At 33.7% G+C, this 18891-nt stretch overlaps 3 protein-coding genes across 3 annotated transcripts; 1 reads left to right on the forward strand and 2 right to left on the reverse strand.

Moving 5' to 3' along the window:
- Window positions 1-5799: 5799 nt before the first annotated feature.
- LOC107770668 (uncharacterized) lies at window positions 5800-6987 on the reverse strand. Its single transcript, XM_075235571.1, has 2 exons — window positions 6762-6987; window positions 5800-6404 (listed from the first exon to the last, which is right to left on the reverse strand). Exons 1-2 carry the CDS (start codon window positions 6985-6987, stop codon window positions 5800-5802), a joined length of 831 nt encoding a protein of 276 aa, XP_075091672.1.
- Window positions 6988-15561: 8574 nt separating this feature from the next.
- LOC107770669 (GDSL esterase/lipase At1g28640-like) lies at window positions 15562-15927 on the forward strand. The gene has a single exon (XM_016590002.2). The coding sequence runs from the start codon at window positions 15562-15564 to the stop codon at window positions 15925-15927; it is 366 nt and encodes a 121-aa protein (XP_016445488.2).
- Window positions 15928-16514: 587 nt separating this feature from the next.
- On the reverse strand, window positions 16515-17561 carry LOC107808255 (uncharacterized). Its single transcript, XM_075235572.1, has 3 exons — window positions 17242-17561; window positions 16868-16879; window positions 16515-16767 (listed from the first exon to the last, which is right to left on the reverse strand). The coding sequence occupies exons 1-3, from the start codon at window positions 17559-17561 to the stop codon at window positions 16515-16517; spliced, it is 585 nt and encodes a 194-aa protein (XP_075091673.1).
- Between the last annotated feature and the right edge of the window lie 1330 nt (window positions 17562-18891).

Raw genomic sequence — 18891 nt, forward strand, 5'->3', positions numbered from 1 at the left:
GCTCCTGTCAGATGAAGAAATGTGCGGACCACAAATGTGAGGAATTAATGGTTTCAAACATTGGTTCATGCCTATTTGACTTAGTCACTTCTTAATAAAGAGAGACCTAGTCTAGGATAGCTTGACTAACAAGGAATTGGGTCAATTGAGAGATTGATTTACCCAATTAAAGGGTTCAACCTAGAAATAGTAATAACTCGACTTGAGCTTTTATCAAATTTTTTGTGTGATACCCATTTGGTCTTGAGAAAGCCAAATTGGGCAAAACCACTCTCTGACCGAGAGGTATTGAGTGGGTAATTTAGAGTTGATAGCTATAATACACAACAATCAACAGAAAAAGCATTAAAGTCTTTATACCATTAGGCAAATGACGAGCACAAAACACATACTTAAATTGTGAGCTCTAATCAAAGATAGTATAGTATAATATTGTGTCCACATGGATTTAGATTTAAATAGTATTCTCGTAGTTTCTAGCTTGATTGCTATCTAGGAGGATCAACAGTTGTTATTTATATGATTAATAATAAAATTTAACTAAGAATCTAAAATCTATAGCTATTGACTAATGACAATCGAAGCAAGGCCTAAGCAAAGGAAGATATCAATGGGAGAAAATGGGGTTTTGATAGGATAAGTTCAAGATAATTATCTGGAATTTAACTCTAGATAATTCACTTCTAATGTTAAAACGAGTCTTTCAAATTAACTTAATTATCAGTACAATTGTTTAGTAGAAACTCCTCTCTCGATTAAGTCTCAACCTCTCAATCTGAACCAATTTAAGCTTTGCGAAGATATGCAAGACTGCGTAATGGATTGGACTTTAGGATAACCTCTCTCGATTATTCTCCTAACTAGGTTTAATCAATGATTCAACTAGCCTCTTTCGATGACTTAAAAGAATCTATGAACTCAACCAACAATATAATGCAAAGATATCACAAGTTATGCCTCTTTCGATTACAAGAGCAGGTGAATATATATGCAACAATTAAATCTTCAAAAAATGATTCAAATACATAAAAATAGAGTTATAATCCACAAACAATCATAAGTACACCAAATTCATCAAAACCCAAAAGGGTCTACTCTATAGACATGGAGAAGTTCTTCACAAATGTAACAAAATTATAGAAAAACATAAATTCAATCCAAACTCGGATCTTGAGTGAGGAAGGAATGATGAAATCCTTGTGTCTGTGTTCTTCCTTAGCCTCCTTGGCCTCCTTAGGTCGAAATCTGTTCAAAAGTCCCAGAAATGGTGTTTTCTTGTGTATTTAAGCCATCCCCCAATAAACTCGTTACTTCAAAAGTCCCAGAAATCCTTGTTGCTTCAGCGGAAATGGGATGATACTCTAACATTTTTGAACTATCGCGCAGCATGCCGCGCAGCCCCATGCAGCGCGCTTGTAAGGAATTCCAGAACGATTTGCAAAATGGATTCTGCGCAAATTTTGCACTACTGCGCCGCCCCATGTGGCGCTACTGTGCATTTTTCTCAGAGTAGTTCGTTTCTCCAATTTTTGACAACTGGACTTGGTCCTCGACCCCCGAACGCGATCCTGGTTTAATCCCTTGGGCTTTTACTCAGACTTCAAAGCTCCAATTAGCTCGAATTTACTCTGCAACATCTAAATAACTCGGAATCACTCCTACGCAGCATAAAACACATAATAAATGCAAAGCACTACTAATTAAAGCTCAACATAAGTAAAGTGCAGTGAATTAGAGTGCAATAAGTGACTAAAACACGGGCTTCTAGCCCACCATAAGAATAATCTAGGTAATGGTCACAGCCCTAGGCTTTTTATCAATTTGAAAAAATCTCAAAAATAATTATCTCTAGTCTTCTTTCTTTATTTTGCAATTAATAGAGTAAAATTAGAAATAGAAAACCAATCTTTTTGTGGAAGTGCAATCTAGATAATTCAATCACGCGCATTGAAATATATATCCCTAACACCCATCTTAGCTCCCTGTGGATTCGACCCCGACTCTTAGTTGGGTTTCTATAATTGTAAATGACTATTTCATACCTCTTTTAAGGTGTGCAATTGGACGCGATCATGGGGATCTATAAAGCAAAATGACCAGTCGGGTCGTTGCAAGATCAGCAAAGAGAAGAAGAAAAGGGTTGACTCTAGGGTAGTTGACAGGTTGACTAAGTTCAAAAATAGAAAGGTGTTGAATAGGAAAATACTTTCTAACACTGATGAAAAGGGCAAGGCCCAGTTTTTAGAAAATCTTGACCTACAGGGATGGACACATGGGTTTGTTGAAGCCTTTGCCCCTGTATGTGTGCGTACAGTAGTTGAGTTCTATGCAAATTTTCAATTTGATGGCAAGGTAGTAAAGAGTTATGTGAGAGGGTTTGAGATGGAGTTTGATGCTGAAGTGCTTGGGCTGCTACTAGACATTCCTTTACTGGGATTTGACAACTATCTGAAGAAGAAGTGGCATGCTATTGACAATGATGTGGACACAGGCATTGCGGTTACTAGAAAGGTCTCCCAGAAGTTTGAGTTGGATGCTCCCCAAAAGGTGTACAAGACTGATATGACACCTTTTCACAAACTATTGTTTCACTTTGTGAACTCTTGAATTCTGCAGAGATCTAAGATGAGGCATGAGGCCACCTTGCTTGATATAGTTGTAATGGAGCGTTGGATACAGGTAGAGCCATAAATCTTCCTAGCCTGATTATTCAGCATATGGCAAGGGCTGCAGAGACCTCAAAGCATAAACATGTTATGCCTTATGGCTTCATGCTAACTGAGTTGTTTGATAAGCTCAATATATCCTTGCCTGAGCTAAAGTTTTGGAATCACAATGATGTTCTGGATGTTGCCACACTCAAGAAGTGTGGATATGCTGAGATCAAGGTTAGAGGACCAACTGGCTCTGCCATTTTGCTTGGAAGCCCGAAAAGGTTAGAATTGGATTTATAAGAAAATGCTAAGCTCATGGAGGACAATGATGAGCTGAAAAAGGAAACGAGGCAGCTTCGGGAAGAGCTCAAAAGAGACAGAGAGGCTCATGCTTAACGGATTTACACTCTTGTGAAAGCCTTGATCTCATCCACCTCTCACCCCTAATCCTGGTCCTTTACCCAGTGTCTCCCGTCTATTTATTTTTGTTTGCTTAGTGGTGCTGTATTTTGTCTTTCTAGTCTAGTTTTTGAGTAGTTTGCAGGATGTTTCTGTTTAATTTGTATTAACATTTTAGCTCACGGCCTTGGGCTTAATTTGGCACTACTTAATGAACTATCTTATGTTGTTGTACTGCTTTTCACATAGTTTATATCATCACCATAGTTCATTTGTCTTGATATTTCTTGTGCTTGCGTTGTAGCCTCAATGACCATAAATCTTGCATTTACTGTTGCTTTGACTGTCTAATAGCTATGTATTTTTTGATGATTCCAAAAGGAAAAAGATAGAGTAGGGTGAGGGTGATGCACTTGTCTTGGGGAGATGTCTGTTCAAATATTTGTGTTGCTCACAATATGTTGTTGTTCTCAATTGTGATGTTCTGTGTATGTTTATGAATGTCATTACCTGATTCATGAGCACAAAGTTTTCATCATCAAAATAAGGGAAATTTATTGAGAATTGAGGTTTTGATGATTAACAAGTATGTCCAATAAAAGTGTACTAAGAACCAGGTCCTCAAGGTAGCTGTTGAAGGTTCTTACAGTGCAGTAACTTTTACATAAAGTTAATGTAGTCCGATATAACTGGAAAGGACTCTTGATGTGATAAGGACTATTGCCCAAGAATATCTGTCCACATAGTTGATAGACAAGAGTCACAAGATTTGTGGAGTCCGTGAAACTTTAGGATTGCTGCCGAACAAGAAGATAACTGCGTGTAGGACTCACAAAGATCTCAGAATTCGGGAAGTTAATTACTTTCCTTATGGATTGAGAAGATTATCCTTTTGCACATCAACTGAAGAACGTCATACCATGTTAGTGTGTACTGAAAGTCAGTGTTCTTCTTGAGTCTATTAGTTCATGTGTATTAGGAGATTGGATGGTATTCAGATATCATTCAAAATATGTTAGTCGGAGTCACTATTTGAATGTGCAAGTCAGAGTGGCTTGTAATTCATTCAAGTAGTAGAAGTAGGAGAAATGTGTGGGTATTGATTTAAAAATCTTGTAATCAGTACATTTGGCTCATTTATTCTAGTGAAGTTGAAGTTAAAATCCTACGTGGTAAGGTTATGGTTGTTACACATTTGAGCCGAGTGATTTTTCACGTAAAAATTATTATTCTTATTTTACTGTTTATTTTATTTACGAGTAAGAAGTTAGACAAACAACCAAGTTCTTTAATAATTTAGGAAAGTACTCAAATTAAAACCTTCCTTCTTTTCAGTTTCTATATTTCTTTCTCCTCTTCCCAAGCCATAGAGGAGTCAGGAGTAGTATAAGTAAGACCCTTTTTGGGTGTGGAGATAAAAACATATGACATGAGGGACTTGAGCCATCATTTTTAAGCATTCCGTTGTCTTATTCTGAAACTTAAACAAGGCTCACCTAGATTTGACGTGCTGTCGCCAAGCGGGTTAGTAACTTATTTTAGATTAGAAATACGGCAATCACATACGAGCTTGATTTTTTCTTGAGTTAACTGTTAAACACAAGAAAATATTTATTATTGTAGTAAGTAGGTGCACTTGAAACTTATCAAGTAACTGTGTCACCTGCTCAAACAAAACTGGGAGTAGTCTAACGTGGCAGACTATGCCAAAAAAAGTTTCATCAGCTGCTTTATTTTTAAGTGGTAATGGGATAAAGCGTAACAAAGTGGAAACCCTTGCGTGATAAACATTTGTAGTGCCAAAATGACATTGTTAAACGAAATATCTCTTCACATGTAAATCCTTTAATTTGTATTTGATTCAATATTGTCAAAGCTGCATGCCATCTTCAACGCACATTTCACATGCTTAAATAAGGACATATAGGGAGGCCATACGTAATTAAGAAAAGATTATATGTACTCAGGGTAGTCAAGTGACTTATAAGGTAAAGAACAGATAAAATTTTATACTAAATATTAATTGAAATTTGATTAATATATAGTTAATCAATTTTTACAAATTAAATTACACGTACTGTTAATGTTAAAAGATTTTTTAGCATTATTATTAGGGATAATATACCCCTTGAGGTTGTCCCACTTTACCACTTGTACCAATAGGGTCTCGTGAACCTATTGGCTTTGCTTAAAATGTAATAAATACCACTTCCATGACTAACATGCATTAATCATATTTTGATACGTGGTTTACTGGTTTTACACTAAATTATTTCTTTTTTATTATTTATTTATTTTATCTTCCTTTTTCTTTTTTCCTTTTCTTCATCTCCGTCCCTCCTCCCCTTTCCCCCTCCCCTAGAGGCAGATCCAGGATTTAAGCATAACGGGGGCACCATTATCTTTATTGTCTCAATCACCAACGATAAAGTTCGGGTGCAACTCTTTGAAATGACTATGATAATTTATCATCAAAATAAAAACATCAATATTATCAAATACCATTAACTTGATACTAATATAATAAAAGTACATTGTCCACTCATAGTTGAACTCAACGCGCTTTCATATTTTGAAAACGGTCAATAATAGTATCATTGCTTATATTTACAAATACTTCCTTCTCAAAGTAACAAACTAAACAATCATTTAAAAATGCATCACTAATACTACTACGCAATTCATCTTTGATGTACTTCATGGATGAGAATGCTCTTTCTACCGTTGCAGTTGCGACAGGTAAAATTCAAGTCAACTTCACAAGCAAATAAATAAGTGAATAAGTCTCCACAAGATTTGCCTCAACCAATGCTTTTGCCAAATCACCAATTCCTTTCAAATCAGAGAACCTAGGGTCACCATGTTCCATGTGCCATATGAAAGTGTCAAGTTGGCGGCTAAGATCTCGAAACTTCAATTCACCAAAATCATCGGGATAATTCTTGGCCAATGTCATTATTCTTTCCTTATCAAAATTAGCAAATGAGTTAGCCGGATTCAAGCTAGCCATACCAAGAAGCAAGTTACTACTCACAACATCAAAACGACTATTAAACTCCAGAAGTGGAAAATTAATCACTGCATAAAAAAGCTCAACACGTAAGTGATGTGAATAAGTAACACTAGAAGGCCTACGCTTCGACGTTCCAGGAATATAGAATTCTTCCATCTTGGGCACCAAAATATCATGTTTTGCACAAAATGAAGATACTTCATCCATCAATGGTTCCCATCCTTCATCTCTCATTTCTTGCAAACTTTCCTTCGTGATATCAAGAAATAACATGGCATTGACAATATCTTGCTCTTTCTTCTGTAAAGCTTTGCTCAACTCGTTTGACATTATCAACACTTTCAACATTAAGTGAAGCAAGAAAACAAATTCAAATGCTTTAATTTTACTCGTAAAAGCTTATGCTTGCAACATATCATTAGCATCACCTTCACATTTAATCACCCCAAGCACATGAATAATAGAAGAAAATAAATAATAAAGTTATCCAATGTTTTACAATGTGATCCCCAGCGAATGTCACCTGGCCTTTGAAGCCCTCGCTCTTGATTTAATCATTTCCCACTTTGAATTTCACCACTTTCTAGCAATTGCTCCACCAATTCTGCTTGATGTTTCCGAAGTTGGTCCCTACACATAAAAGAAACTCCAATCACATTCAATACGTTAGTAACAATAGAAAAGAAAGTCTCCACCTCCTTGCAAAATTAAAGCTTTAAGACCATTCATCTTTCCCTGCATATTACTAGCCCCATCATAGCCTTGTCCACGTATTTTGGATGGACTTAATGAGTGTTTCATTAGCAAAGAAAGTACTGCTTCTTTCAATGACTTTGCAGATGTATCACTAATACGAACAAGATCAATAAATGGCTCGTTCACTTGGCCTTTTTTGTCAACATACCGTAAAACAAGGGTCATTTGTTCATGGTGTGAAATATACTTGGACTCATCAACTAATAATCCAAAATAATCTCAATCTAGGTCATCAATTATAGCTTTCACGGTCTCTTGTGTACAAGCACTCACAATATCCTTTTGAATTTTTGGCGAAGTCATCATATCATTTTTTGGAGCATGTTTTAATATATCTCTATCTACGTCTGGAAGCCTATTTCCAAGCCATTCCAAAAGCCCTATAAAAAGGCCTTTGTTTTTTGAAGATTCACTTTCATCGTGACCTCGAAAAGACAACCCAAACTCCAAGAGAAACCTTGCAACATCGATTGGGGCATTTAAACGAATTCGATATTCACTTTTTTGTTTCTCGGATTACTTTTCAAAAGCAGCTTGAATTGATTGAGATTGATTTGAGAAGTCTAGCATTTTGTTGAAACACTTATGGTGGAGACTATTTACTTCACCAACATGTAGACCAAGTTTTTCGGGTCCTTTATTCGAAGCCTTAAAGCCGATTTTTGTGAAAGAGTCACCCGTGCTACTATGAACGTAATCATTTTTGAATAAATAACAATATAAATAAAATGCGGCATCTTTCTTCACACTATATTCTAAACATTTAGAATGTGAATCTTTAAATCAACCCGGACAAAATTGGCGCATTTTTTCCCAAATAAAATTTTAGAAAATTTGTGATAAACTAGTTGTCAAGGCCCTCTTTGGATGTAGTGTCTTCTCACTTCATCCCGTATTCTGGAGCTATATCTATTAATGGGTATTGTCTCTCCGGGGTCAGGATTAAGTGATTTCATATCAAACTCCTCTACAAGATGGGAGGAATTGTCTCTAAAACTAGAACTTGGTTGAGAAGAATTAAACCTCGTCAAAAACATGTCTATCTCAATTTACATCAGCAAAACTTCCTACAAAGCAACAATGCCAAATAAAATAATATTTTAATAGGGGAATCACACCCCTTCTATCACGAACAAAAATAAATATAATATTTCTAATAGGGGAATCACACCACTATATTTTATTATAAGCCATAACTCATAACAATATTATTATTATTATTATCTTAAAGATAGAAGGAACACTTACCAATTTGTGAAAGGTATCCTTGAAATCCAAATACAACTTGGTTTCAAATCATCCACTTCACTGAAACAATATTTCAAATAGCATTAGCAAAAAATCTTCAAACACCTATGTGCACCAACTAAAGATTTAACATCATGTAAATGTGCACCAATCACCATAATTGTTGTCTGCTCAAACAAAAAATTCAAAAACTAAAAGAACACTAGCGAATTCAAAAATTAAAAGATGTATCCTTGAAATCCGAATACAAGTTTCTTGCAAAACTTGCAAGCATTATCTACTATATTAAAGAACTCCAGAAAATTAAGCTAACAAAAAATTTACAGGACTACATGAGCACTTTACTCATCAATTATTTGTTCAACTTAAGTGTTTGCTACTAATTGGATTTGCATTTGATGGTGTTAGTGAAAATGGATATTTTGAATGGGGGAGAAAGTAAATATGTTCATAAGTCATAACTCATAACCAATCTAGGTCAAAATTACAAAAATCAAAAAAATAATATTTATAATAAGAAGAAAAACTTACTCAAATAATTAAAGATTTGAAGAAGAGTGGGATTCGAAGTTCAAAGGGATGCAACTAAGTGAAGAACTGAAAAGAAGGTTGAAGTTGAAAGGAGGCAGAGAAGCTGAGAAGGTTTGTTTCTTGGAGAAAAAAAGAGAGTTTGTTTTCGGATCTTTGAGGGGGTTAAAAAATATTAAGCTATTTAAGTCTTAAGTTAAAAAGTAAAAATTAAATAATATGAAATGTAGGATCCTAGATTCGAAAGAAGGCCACTGAGCATTTTCAAAAACCATCTCTTTTGTCCAGCCTTTGTGACTTTGGGGGCCTCTTTAAATATTTAAAGGGGTCCTCTCTGTATTAACAGATATATATATAAAATATATATACAATATTTTTGTCGAGCCAACGGAACGACCCCAACCCCTAGCGTAGGTCTGCCTCCCCCGTTTCCTTCGTCTCATCCCTGTCTTCTCCCAACTGATTCCTTTTTTTCTTATTGGTTTTTAATTTTAGATTTCTCCATTTGTTGCTTCTTCTTTTTTCTGTTCCATCGCCCCCACCCATTCCTTCGTCTTCTTTCTTTTTATATATATTAAATATCCCTCCATTATTTAAAGTATATCCGTAATCATATTTTTTCTAGTAAAAAATATTGTGAGGAAAGAAAAATGAGAAAAAGGAAAGAAGAAAAATGAAGAAGAGAAAAAAGGTATTGAAGATGATTTTTAGGATGCAATAGGAAGATTTTTTAACAGATAAAGACAAAGGTAGAAAACTCCATCGAGATAGTCATCAGGAAAAATGGTAACTTTCATACTTTTTCCCAAAATTGAAGAAAAGAAGAAAGAAAAATAGATAAAGTAAGAAATGAAAAAATAATATGCATTTTGGCGGGTATGTAATATGTTTTTATTTATGGAAAGTGATGGAGTAATAGAGGCCATGGAGGCAGGGGCAGAATATGGTGGTACGTCACCCGATCGCCTCGATAGAATTTCATATGAGTATTAGTATTTTAATGATATTTCATTTGAAAAGGGGATATAATCAAAACATGGCACCCTGAGTACCAAAGTTATTGTAAGTGCCACCGTCCAAGTGCTTCTGACTAGGCCCAAGATCGACTCTCATCTCACTCATTTTTTTACAAAGCCGATTTTGCTTTTCCTTGTTCCCGCTTTTTCAGAATTTTCTTTTCTTCTCTTTCTCTTAATTTCTTATTTTCATCTTTGAATTCTCTCTATACAGTTCCATCTTTATTAGTTATTTAGATTATAAAAGTATATTATTTTTGTTTTCCTTTTCTTAATCTTAATTTCGAAATCTCAATATGCTTTTAATCATTTTTTGCTTGATCTAGTTAATGTTATTTTTTTCGTGAAGGACCAAACACTTTTAGTTTGGTTATCACGTGTGTATTTTATGCACCAAAACATCTTATAAAGTGAATCGAATTAATTAAAAAATGGACCGAGCCGAACCGAGATAATTCAAAGCTGAGCGAACTAGCTAAATGTACACCCTAATTCAACCTCCTTGATTAAGGGTAAGTTACAGTGGCACTCGTAACCATCAAATCGTGGATCCGTCTCTGCACGGAGGTGACATAGTGGTCAAGTGATATGTGCCTATGTGGAAGAAGCAAAAATTGAAGAAAAAGAAAGAAAAAACAAAAAGAAGAAAGAAAAAGAAATAAAATAAAAGGAACTAAAACAAAAAATATATATTTTAAATAAAAAAGGGAAAAATACATTAATTGTTGGCTTAAATTTGTCCTCGCACGCGCTATTGGGAAATGAAAACAAACCTTATGCCAGATAGGCGTAAAAAGGGATAATAATTCCACATTAAAAATTTATAGGAGGTAAAATATGAGGATATAACTAGTAAAGTAGGACAATAATTATGTATTATATATCTCTTAATACTATAGTATAACTTAAATCCCAAAAGAAACATGCACGCACGGGTAAATTGTGCACACAAAGATCATATCTAGAAGGGAAAGTGCGTGGAGCAAGTCACGTTAACACAATGGACCCATTGAAACTTCAAATCTGCAGAGCCATGCATGAACTTCCCAATTAATTAGCCGACGCTGTTACCGTGTACATGCCTATCATAACTAATTAAAACACGTCCGACAAAACGGGCCAAAACTATTCAAAACCAAATAGCCACCAACCACTGTATTAGGCAACAATAAAGCTGTTATGAGGTTTAATTGATCATATTAATTGACAGAATTCATTATTGACAATCGCTCTACCAATATTTATCTCATTATATACAAGCATATCTCTAATTAGTTGAACTAAATCATTTAGGATTATATATTTACACCAAGTTCAAAAATCATAACTTATTTCACAAAGAACTAGCTAGATTGAATTAAATCTTGGATTTGTTGCTGATAGTATATTGAGCCATCTCAGATAAATAAAATACACATTAAGTGGCGGCAAGTGACAATAATTATGCATAATATAAACCTTGATAAATTGACTGCGAAGGACTTGATGATCCAAGTTGCTAACGCAGCTTGACTGGGCCGACCAAAGAAATGCACAATAATCTTGATATTAGAGTTTTGGATTGAACTGATGTTGCCTCTTACTAGGGCCCTGAAAGGAATGAGAGATGAACCCAAGGATGTGCACAAGCCTTGTCTATCTTGGTCCACATAAATTCCTAACTTGATGAAAGAAGAAAAATATCAATAGGTTGAGGTTAGGTTTCTTAGTTTCATTTTTTAAAAATAGAAACCACCTAATAGTGGGAGATTAAGATTCTTGATGTAAGTCACTTGTGATCATTTTTATTCAATAATCTTGATTTATAAAAATATGAATACAATGTCGGTTTACAAAAATAACCTTATAATATTAAGCATAATAACTCATAATAAAAGGACATAACCGAAATTCTAGATATTAGCCTTATAATCCTATTAGTTTTAGGATATAATACTACACATTAGGAATCCTATTAGTATAATTATTTTCGGGCTGTCTAATTCATATAAAATTGAACAAGTAAATATCTTTTGTCATGTAATCCTATTACTTTTAGGATATACTTCTTAAAAATTTCTATTACTAATTTAATTTGAAAACGTATTATAATGTTCTATTACTAATTTAATTTGAGAATGTATTATATTGTCCAAATCCATTCAGAAAAAAATGAGAGCCTACATTATTATAAAATTATAAATACAATATTAATATATCAAAATAGCCCTAAAATATTAAACGGAAGAACTCATAGGGAAAGGACATAACTGCAATAACCTATTTTTTGGACTATAATATGTTTTGTGCTAATTTTTAATATTTAAGATTTTAAATTAATAAAATTGTCTATTAAATTCTCATTAAAAATATGTAGGAAGGTTTAATAAAATTAATTTCATAAGAATCCTTCGTATGGTAATACATTACCACTACATAATGTCCAATACGAAGAAACAATAAAAGTAATATTAAATAGACTGTATAAAGAGTTAAAATTGAGAAAAAAATACCTCCACGATAATATATTTTATTTTATATTTGAACTATTTTTCTACTCAAATAATATTTTTAATTAATTTTTCGTGTAGTATTAAAAAATACCCAAGTATTAAAAAACAAATAAGAAAATATTTAAGAATATAAATGTGTGAGAAAGAGAAAAAAAAGGTTGGTAAGAGTCAATACCACTAATGATTATACAAACATAAAGATCTAAAAGTGAAATATCATATCAATCATTTATCTTTGAAAATAAAATTTATGGTAGATAAAATTATAATTAAGATTAAATATTCAAAATAAGAGATGAACTAATATTAAAATCTGAATCAACATAGAATAAATTGTTTTTTTATGTTAAAACCAAATAATTAAATCTTTTAATTAATTATTTAACAAAATAATCCAATTCAATTATTTCTTAAATTCATCTTATGAGTAAAATTCTTCTTATTCAAGTTAAAAATAAAATCTTAGGATATATAAATTTATTCCATAAAAATAGCGTTAAAACACAAAGTAAAAAGATTAGTATATTATTAAGAATCAAAATGCAATACAAGTGTCTGAGGAAGCACAATCAAAGCTAAATCCTAAACAAGAACAAGCTTTCAAGATTATATTATAAAGAGTCGACTCTGGTATAACAAGATTATTCTTTGTAGATGCCTCCGGCGGAATCGAAATAATATTTCAATGTCATGAATTACTTGCAAATATCATATCAAGAGACACGACACTGTCAACAATAATGGTAAGTGGTGTACCAACAACGATTTTATTGTGAGGCCACCCACTTTAGATTTGATATACCTCTTCAAACAACTTAAAATAACCATCACAAATAAATATATCAAAGCAAAGTAATTGTGCTAAATTTACAAGAAAAGCAAAATCGATAATATGAGATGAAACACTTATGGCTAAGTGTCAAACGATCGAAATAATTGCCCGGAGGTCTAGAGATATATTGGATATTAATGAACCGTTTGGTGAAAAATTAATGGTTTGGGAGGTGATTTCTGTCAAGTAGTACCAGTAGTTCCAAAATCGACAAAAACCGTGACTTTAAAAGCTAGCTTGCCAAAGTTATACTTCTGGCCTCAAACGAAAAAGATTTAACGGACAAGAAATATAAAGTAAGAACAGATCCAGTATTCAGTGTCTTCTTACTTCGTGTCGGAAACGAAGAAGAGAATCCAATAAAATATGGTTTGGTTCTTCCTAAACACTTGGTTATCAATCCCAATAGTAATAGTAGTGCATTTAATAAGAAAAAAATCTCTATCATTAGATTTTGTGCAAATCGCATGATAGAACTAAAAAGGATATCTTAGCTAGTAGAAATAAATATGTTGATCAACTAAATAAAAGGTTGATTGCAAAATTTTATAGTAAAAACAAAATATTTTTCAGTTTTTGACTCAGCAGAAAATGATACCAATAATTACTACAAAGAAGAATACTTAAATACTTTAATACCAAATGGTCTTCTACCATACATATTTGTTGTCAAGTTTCTTATTTCTTACGTATGTTATTTTCGCTATATATATAATAGACTAAGTTAAAATTGATCTTGCATTGTATATAGATTAATCTTGAAGAAAAAATATGCTCGTCATGCTACTAAAAAACTTAGATACGTTGAAAGTTTATATAATAGCACACGTATAGTATATAGAAGTTTTGATAATAACGTCATAATGCAAAAATTATGATACTGGTTAATATACTTCTAAGCATATTCTTATCCCTGAATTCAACTTTCATCTTCAGAAACTAAGGAATATCCTTTTAAATTTGTGTGAAAATAATTTTTAGTATGTTTATGTTTTGCACTAATAAATAAAGCATAAGGACAAACATCCTAAATATTGGACTATATTTACCGCAATATATTTTCTTGCACGAACAACTGTATGTTGCACTTTCAAGAGGGATATCAAGATCGACAACAAGAATTCTGGTTAAGGCAGAGCAACCAACACATTAGGAGGAAACATACACAAAAAAATATTGTCCACAAAGAAGTGTTCGTTAAGATACCATCACATTAAATACTTTTAAACTATAATATATAATTATCTAACTAACTTAACAAAATTGATCGTTTGTGTAAGTTTTGATGATGTTATTTTATTTTAAATTCATGTATTATGATAATGTAATAATAATTTTCAGTATTTAGATGATTGTTGTTTTATTATGCATAAAATTTCTCTCATTAATTAAATTGTATTGTTCTTTCATATAAATAAATATTTAAAGCATCACGTGTCATTATTAACGTGCAGCGCACGTTAATAGATACTAGTAAATATAGAAATGGAAAAATGAAACGTTTTCCTTTAGTAAAAAGAAGAAGACTTGTACGTGAAGTATAAGAAAGAAAAAGAAATACAGCCATGTGACTAATTCGATACTTTCCTAAAAGTAAAACGATAGCTATTCTCCTAATCCTCCTTGGAAACAATTTTATGTTGCACCTCTATATAAATATTGTATCCACCAGCTTACAATTTTGCAAACCATAGTTTGTATATCAATTTGCTTTGTCTTGTTTTGCTTCAATATAATGAGGAGCAGCCATCGTTTGTTTCTCTTGGTATTACTCTTTACTTGTATTGTTGATCATGTTGTTCCGCCTTTCACCGAGGCGAAAGAAACTGTTGGTCCCTTTAATTCCATATATAGTTTTGGTGATGGCGACTCTTCTTCATCATCAGCTCATTGTTTACCCTAAAAATTGAGTAACAATTAAACTTATATTGTGGTTTTAAGGATATATGATTTGAACCAGTACCAATTGATAAACAACGAATTAAATAGATAAATTGGACAATAAAATAAATCAAACCGGTACGCAAACAATACCTCAACCTCGATTCGAGATAGTTTCGAGGTTAGTTACTAAGAACAATGGAGGATGTAACAAACAACGATGAACAGTAAGTAAAACAAAGAAAACAGCGTATATGTATATTCTTATCAGTGAATAATCATTGTTTTTTTGGTCTACAAGTGAATGGGATCCTTCTTTATATAATAGAGGAATCCTAAATAAGGTACAACTCTAATAACGGAAATAGATCCCATGATCGACACTAATAACCGCTTTGATTTGATCTGTTTCGGGATTTTCGTCGTGATCTTCGACCAATTATTGACATCTCGCCATTCTGTTATTGCGCCTTACTCGAAGTCAGTCATGCTTGATCTCGATTGTTGCTGGTCTCAATCTCAATGAACACTTCGATCTCCAGGCTTGATGTTCTATCTTCGAGCTCGAGCCCGATCTCTTATGAGGTTACCCTCGAGGCACCTCCTCTGCCACCAATCGCCGGATTTCGACCATATACAATCATGTTGCTGCAACCCTCAGTTTGCCTTCTTCGCAACCATACACCCAACGAGGCACTGAGTTCTTCGAGTCTGGCCTGAGTTTTGCGACGCCGGGACCATCATGAAACCCTTTTTCTTCCTCAAGAATGGCATCCCACCACCTCCACAGTCACATGACCTATCTCAGATTTCTACCTTCATGAAGTTCTTCTATGAAGACCGCTTCTCTTTTCATGACTGCGGCAAAAACAATAAGGCTCTTCAGAAGGCGCTCATCTTTATGGATCAACCCGGCGTCAATGACCACAAGCATGCTTTCTTACATGGAAAATCTATTTCAGACGCGTCCCATCTCGTGCCTGAAGTGTTGGAGACAATTAAGAATTCAATAGAAAGACTTATCAACGAAGCTGGAGCCAAAACTCTCATGGTTTCTGAAATTCTACCCATTGGCTGCTTTCCTGGTTTTAGGTCTTTGTTTCCCTAGGGCGATTCAATTGTAAAAAACATATGCCACCAAGGACTTAATATGTTTTCGAAGCTTCACAATGATCACATGTGGCAAGCAATTATGGAGCTGCGTTTGAAATACCCTAAAGTGAGGGGCGGCTCAATAAATATGGAGGCCTAATGCAAATATTCAATAAGAGGCTCTTTTTTTAAATAAAAGAAAAAAATCATATATAATTTCATTTAAATTTTGTATTTCTAATTTTTCATATACAAAGTTATTAATAATTTTATCTAATTCATTTAATTTCTCTTGAGATATACACGTTGTGAGACTGTATTAAAGTTTTAACCTTTTTTGAGTTATGAATTAATAATCGAATCATTTCTCAATTTATGGTGTAGAGAGTGATTCCCAGAAAGACATTTTTTCTCAATTTATGATCAACAATTTAATCCTATTTTTTTAATATGAAAATTTCTACTTTCTCATTTAAAACACTAAATATTCATTCAAAAATAAATTAATATATAACCTATTAAAATATTTTGGGGTCCCAAAAATTATGGGGCCCAAAGCAACTGCTTTAGCAGCCTTACCCTTGGGCCGGCAGTGCCTAAAGTTCACATCATATAATGCAGATTACTACAAAGCATTACTATTGAATCAGGCATGGCCTTTTCTAATGACTTCCTAGGCCTTCTGTACCAGCGGAAAGCAAGACACAGAGTTCTAAACAATGCCCCATTTGCAAAGTGTGGAATAAAAATTAGACCCCAATATGGATAATACGGTCCCGGCAACTTTAGCAGAGTGAAGAAAAGGCCAAATGGCCAATGGCAATCAAATGCAAAGGAACTTCTGCATTCTAGCATTCTAAACAGAGCAGAAACATGTCAGAATACAACCAGAATTCATTCATGTTATTTTCTTCTTGGACAAAGAAGCAGATCAATTCTAGACATGTAGCACAAACTTCTGTCCACAACTGCAAAAAGCCAAACAGAGACAAGTTGAATTGGGGAAAAAAAAGAAACAAGGATAGGAAAACAGAATAACATAGAGATGGTAGAGTCCCTTATTGTAGAAAATAATAGCAAACTTTTCATCTATCTCGTTTCCAAGTTTTAGCAACTAGGAGGCAATGACACTCCAGAGGCAATCAAATAGATGAACTAATTTTTCCTTGAGAAATTATCTAATAGGTGCACTTAATTGGTAACGCTGGATATATTATTTACATGGAACAAAACTGTATCCGCAACATGGAATTTAAGCATCGACAGCCTTCTGCTAGAATTTCATGAACTATGTAAAGCAAAAAAGATCACCTTGAGATATGGAGATTACTCCATAGCTGCGGAATTTAAGATGCCAGCAATAGCAACACCAAAAAGAAAAGGGAACAGGGTGATATAAAGTTTCCTTTCATGTGCACAGTAAAACAACTCAATGATTGAGGTAACTATAAGCACTGGTACATACAAATATTTGGTAACTGTCAAAACAATGTCAAGAATAAGTTGAACGAAATTGTCCAGTGCTCTATTCCAAGGGAAACAACTCTTCACAGGTGTAGGAGTGTTGTTCCACAATTTCCTTGTCCGGTCTATTATGTTCTCCAAGTTAAATTTGTGAGGTTCATCAGATTGTCCAGCTGCTACGTTCATATTGCAGGCTATTCTAGGTCTTGCAATTGGACGTGTCCCGTATGATCTGGTGCTCAAAATGCACATATTAGACTTGATCAACTGTCGTGCCAAGATAGAAGGCGACTGTCATCCAGATTGAGTGAATAACAGGAGAAAAGAAGCAAGCCAGAAAAAATTGAATAACAACACAACAACGAGAACAACAATAAACTTAGAGCAATAAAAACAAGAGAAAGAACCAAAACAACGACAACAGAAAAATAAACAACAATAGTAGTAGTATTAGACTATTAGTGGACACTGGACAACAAATAGCCACTATACAAACATTCTGAAATTGGTTTGGCAAACCAAAAAGGAACTAAATTAAACGTATCTTCCCATTTAGATGTAAAATATGGAATGAATACAGTAGCTTGGTTTCAATACAAATAACATAGGGACAGATGACTAAAATAAGATCAAACGTCAGAAAATAGATGAATTAAATAAGTCTCCCGGTGGTAAACTCAACATGGATATGAGAATATTGCAGGCAAACTTTACATGGCAAATATACGAGAGTTCAGCTTATCAACCACCAACCATCAAAGAGCAATTAAAATACATTTCCCTTTTTATCTCTTGCAGAATACAAAAAATAAAAATAAATAAATAAATAAATAAAAAGAAGAAAACCCCTTTCAGCAGAAAATAGATTAACCTATCATCAATGCTGCTTTCGACATATTTGAAACTTCAGCTTGTATGATCATTTGCCAAAGTCGTGCTATTTTGTCAATATGGTGCTATATAGTAAAGCAAAAATTAGATTTTTCACTCCTATTACTACAGTAATACTAGCAAAGAGTAACTCCAACAGAGACTAAAAAAATTCACCGCACATCAATGTTCCACTAATTGTCTAGCATCCACTACTTTAAACATAGAGTCATATCCATGATTAAATATTCAAGAAATACAAATGTACGAGCTAAGCAATCAAAAAAAGCTAAATTGTCAAAAGACCAGAACTCTATTAGTGCGTGTAATTCTAAACTTATGTACGTAGCAGATAACGAACTGTTGAGAAATAAAAGTCTGTTTATGTGATGTGGGTCGCCTGAAAGCCATTGGCGGCCGGAGAATAAGTTTGAGAAACATCATAGCAGGGAACTAAGGTTGTGCAGATACACTCAAAAACTGTGTATAAGAAACTGCCATTTTTAAACTACTTTCAGAAACGCCATGAAAGATAAAGGTCTTTTTAGGCATGAAATTGAGGGGTTTAAGGGGTGTTTCTTGGAACTTGGAAGAGTGGAGTCGGATCCGGGAAAACCCACTGTGGTTAAATGGGCCGTCTATCTAT

The sequence above is a fragment of the Nicotiana tabacum genome, chromosome 17 (assembly GCF_000715075.1).
Source record: "Nicotiana tabacum cultivar K326 chromosome 17, ASM71507v2, whole genome shotgun sequence".
Taxonomy (NCBI): domain Eukaryota; kingdom Viridiplantae; phylum Streptophyta; class Magnoliopsida; order Solanales; family Solanaceae; genus Nicotiana; species Nicotiana tabacum.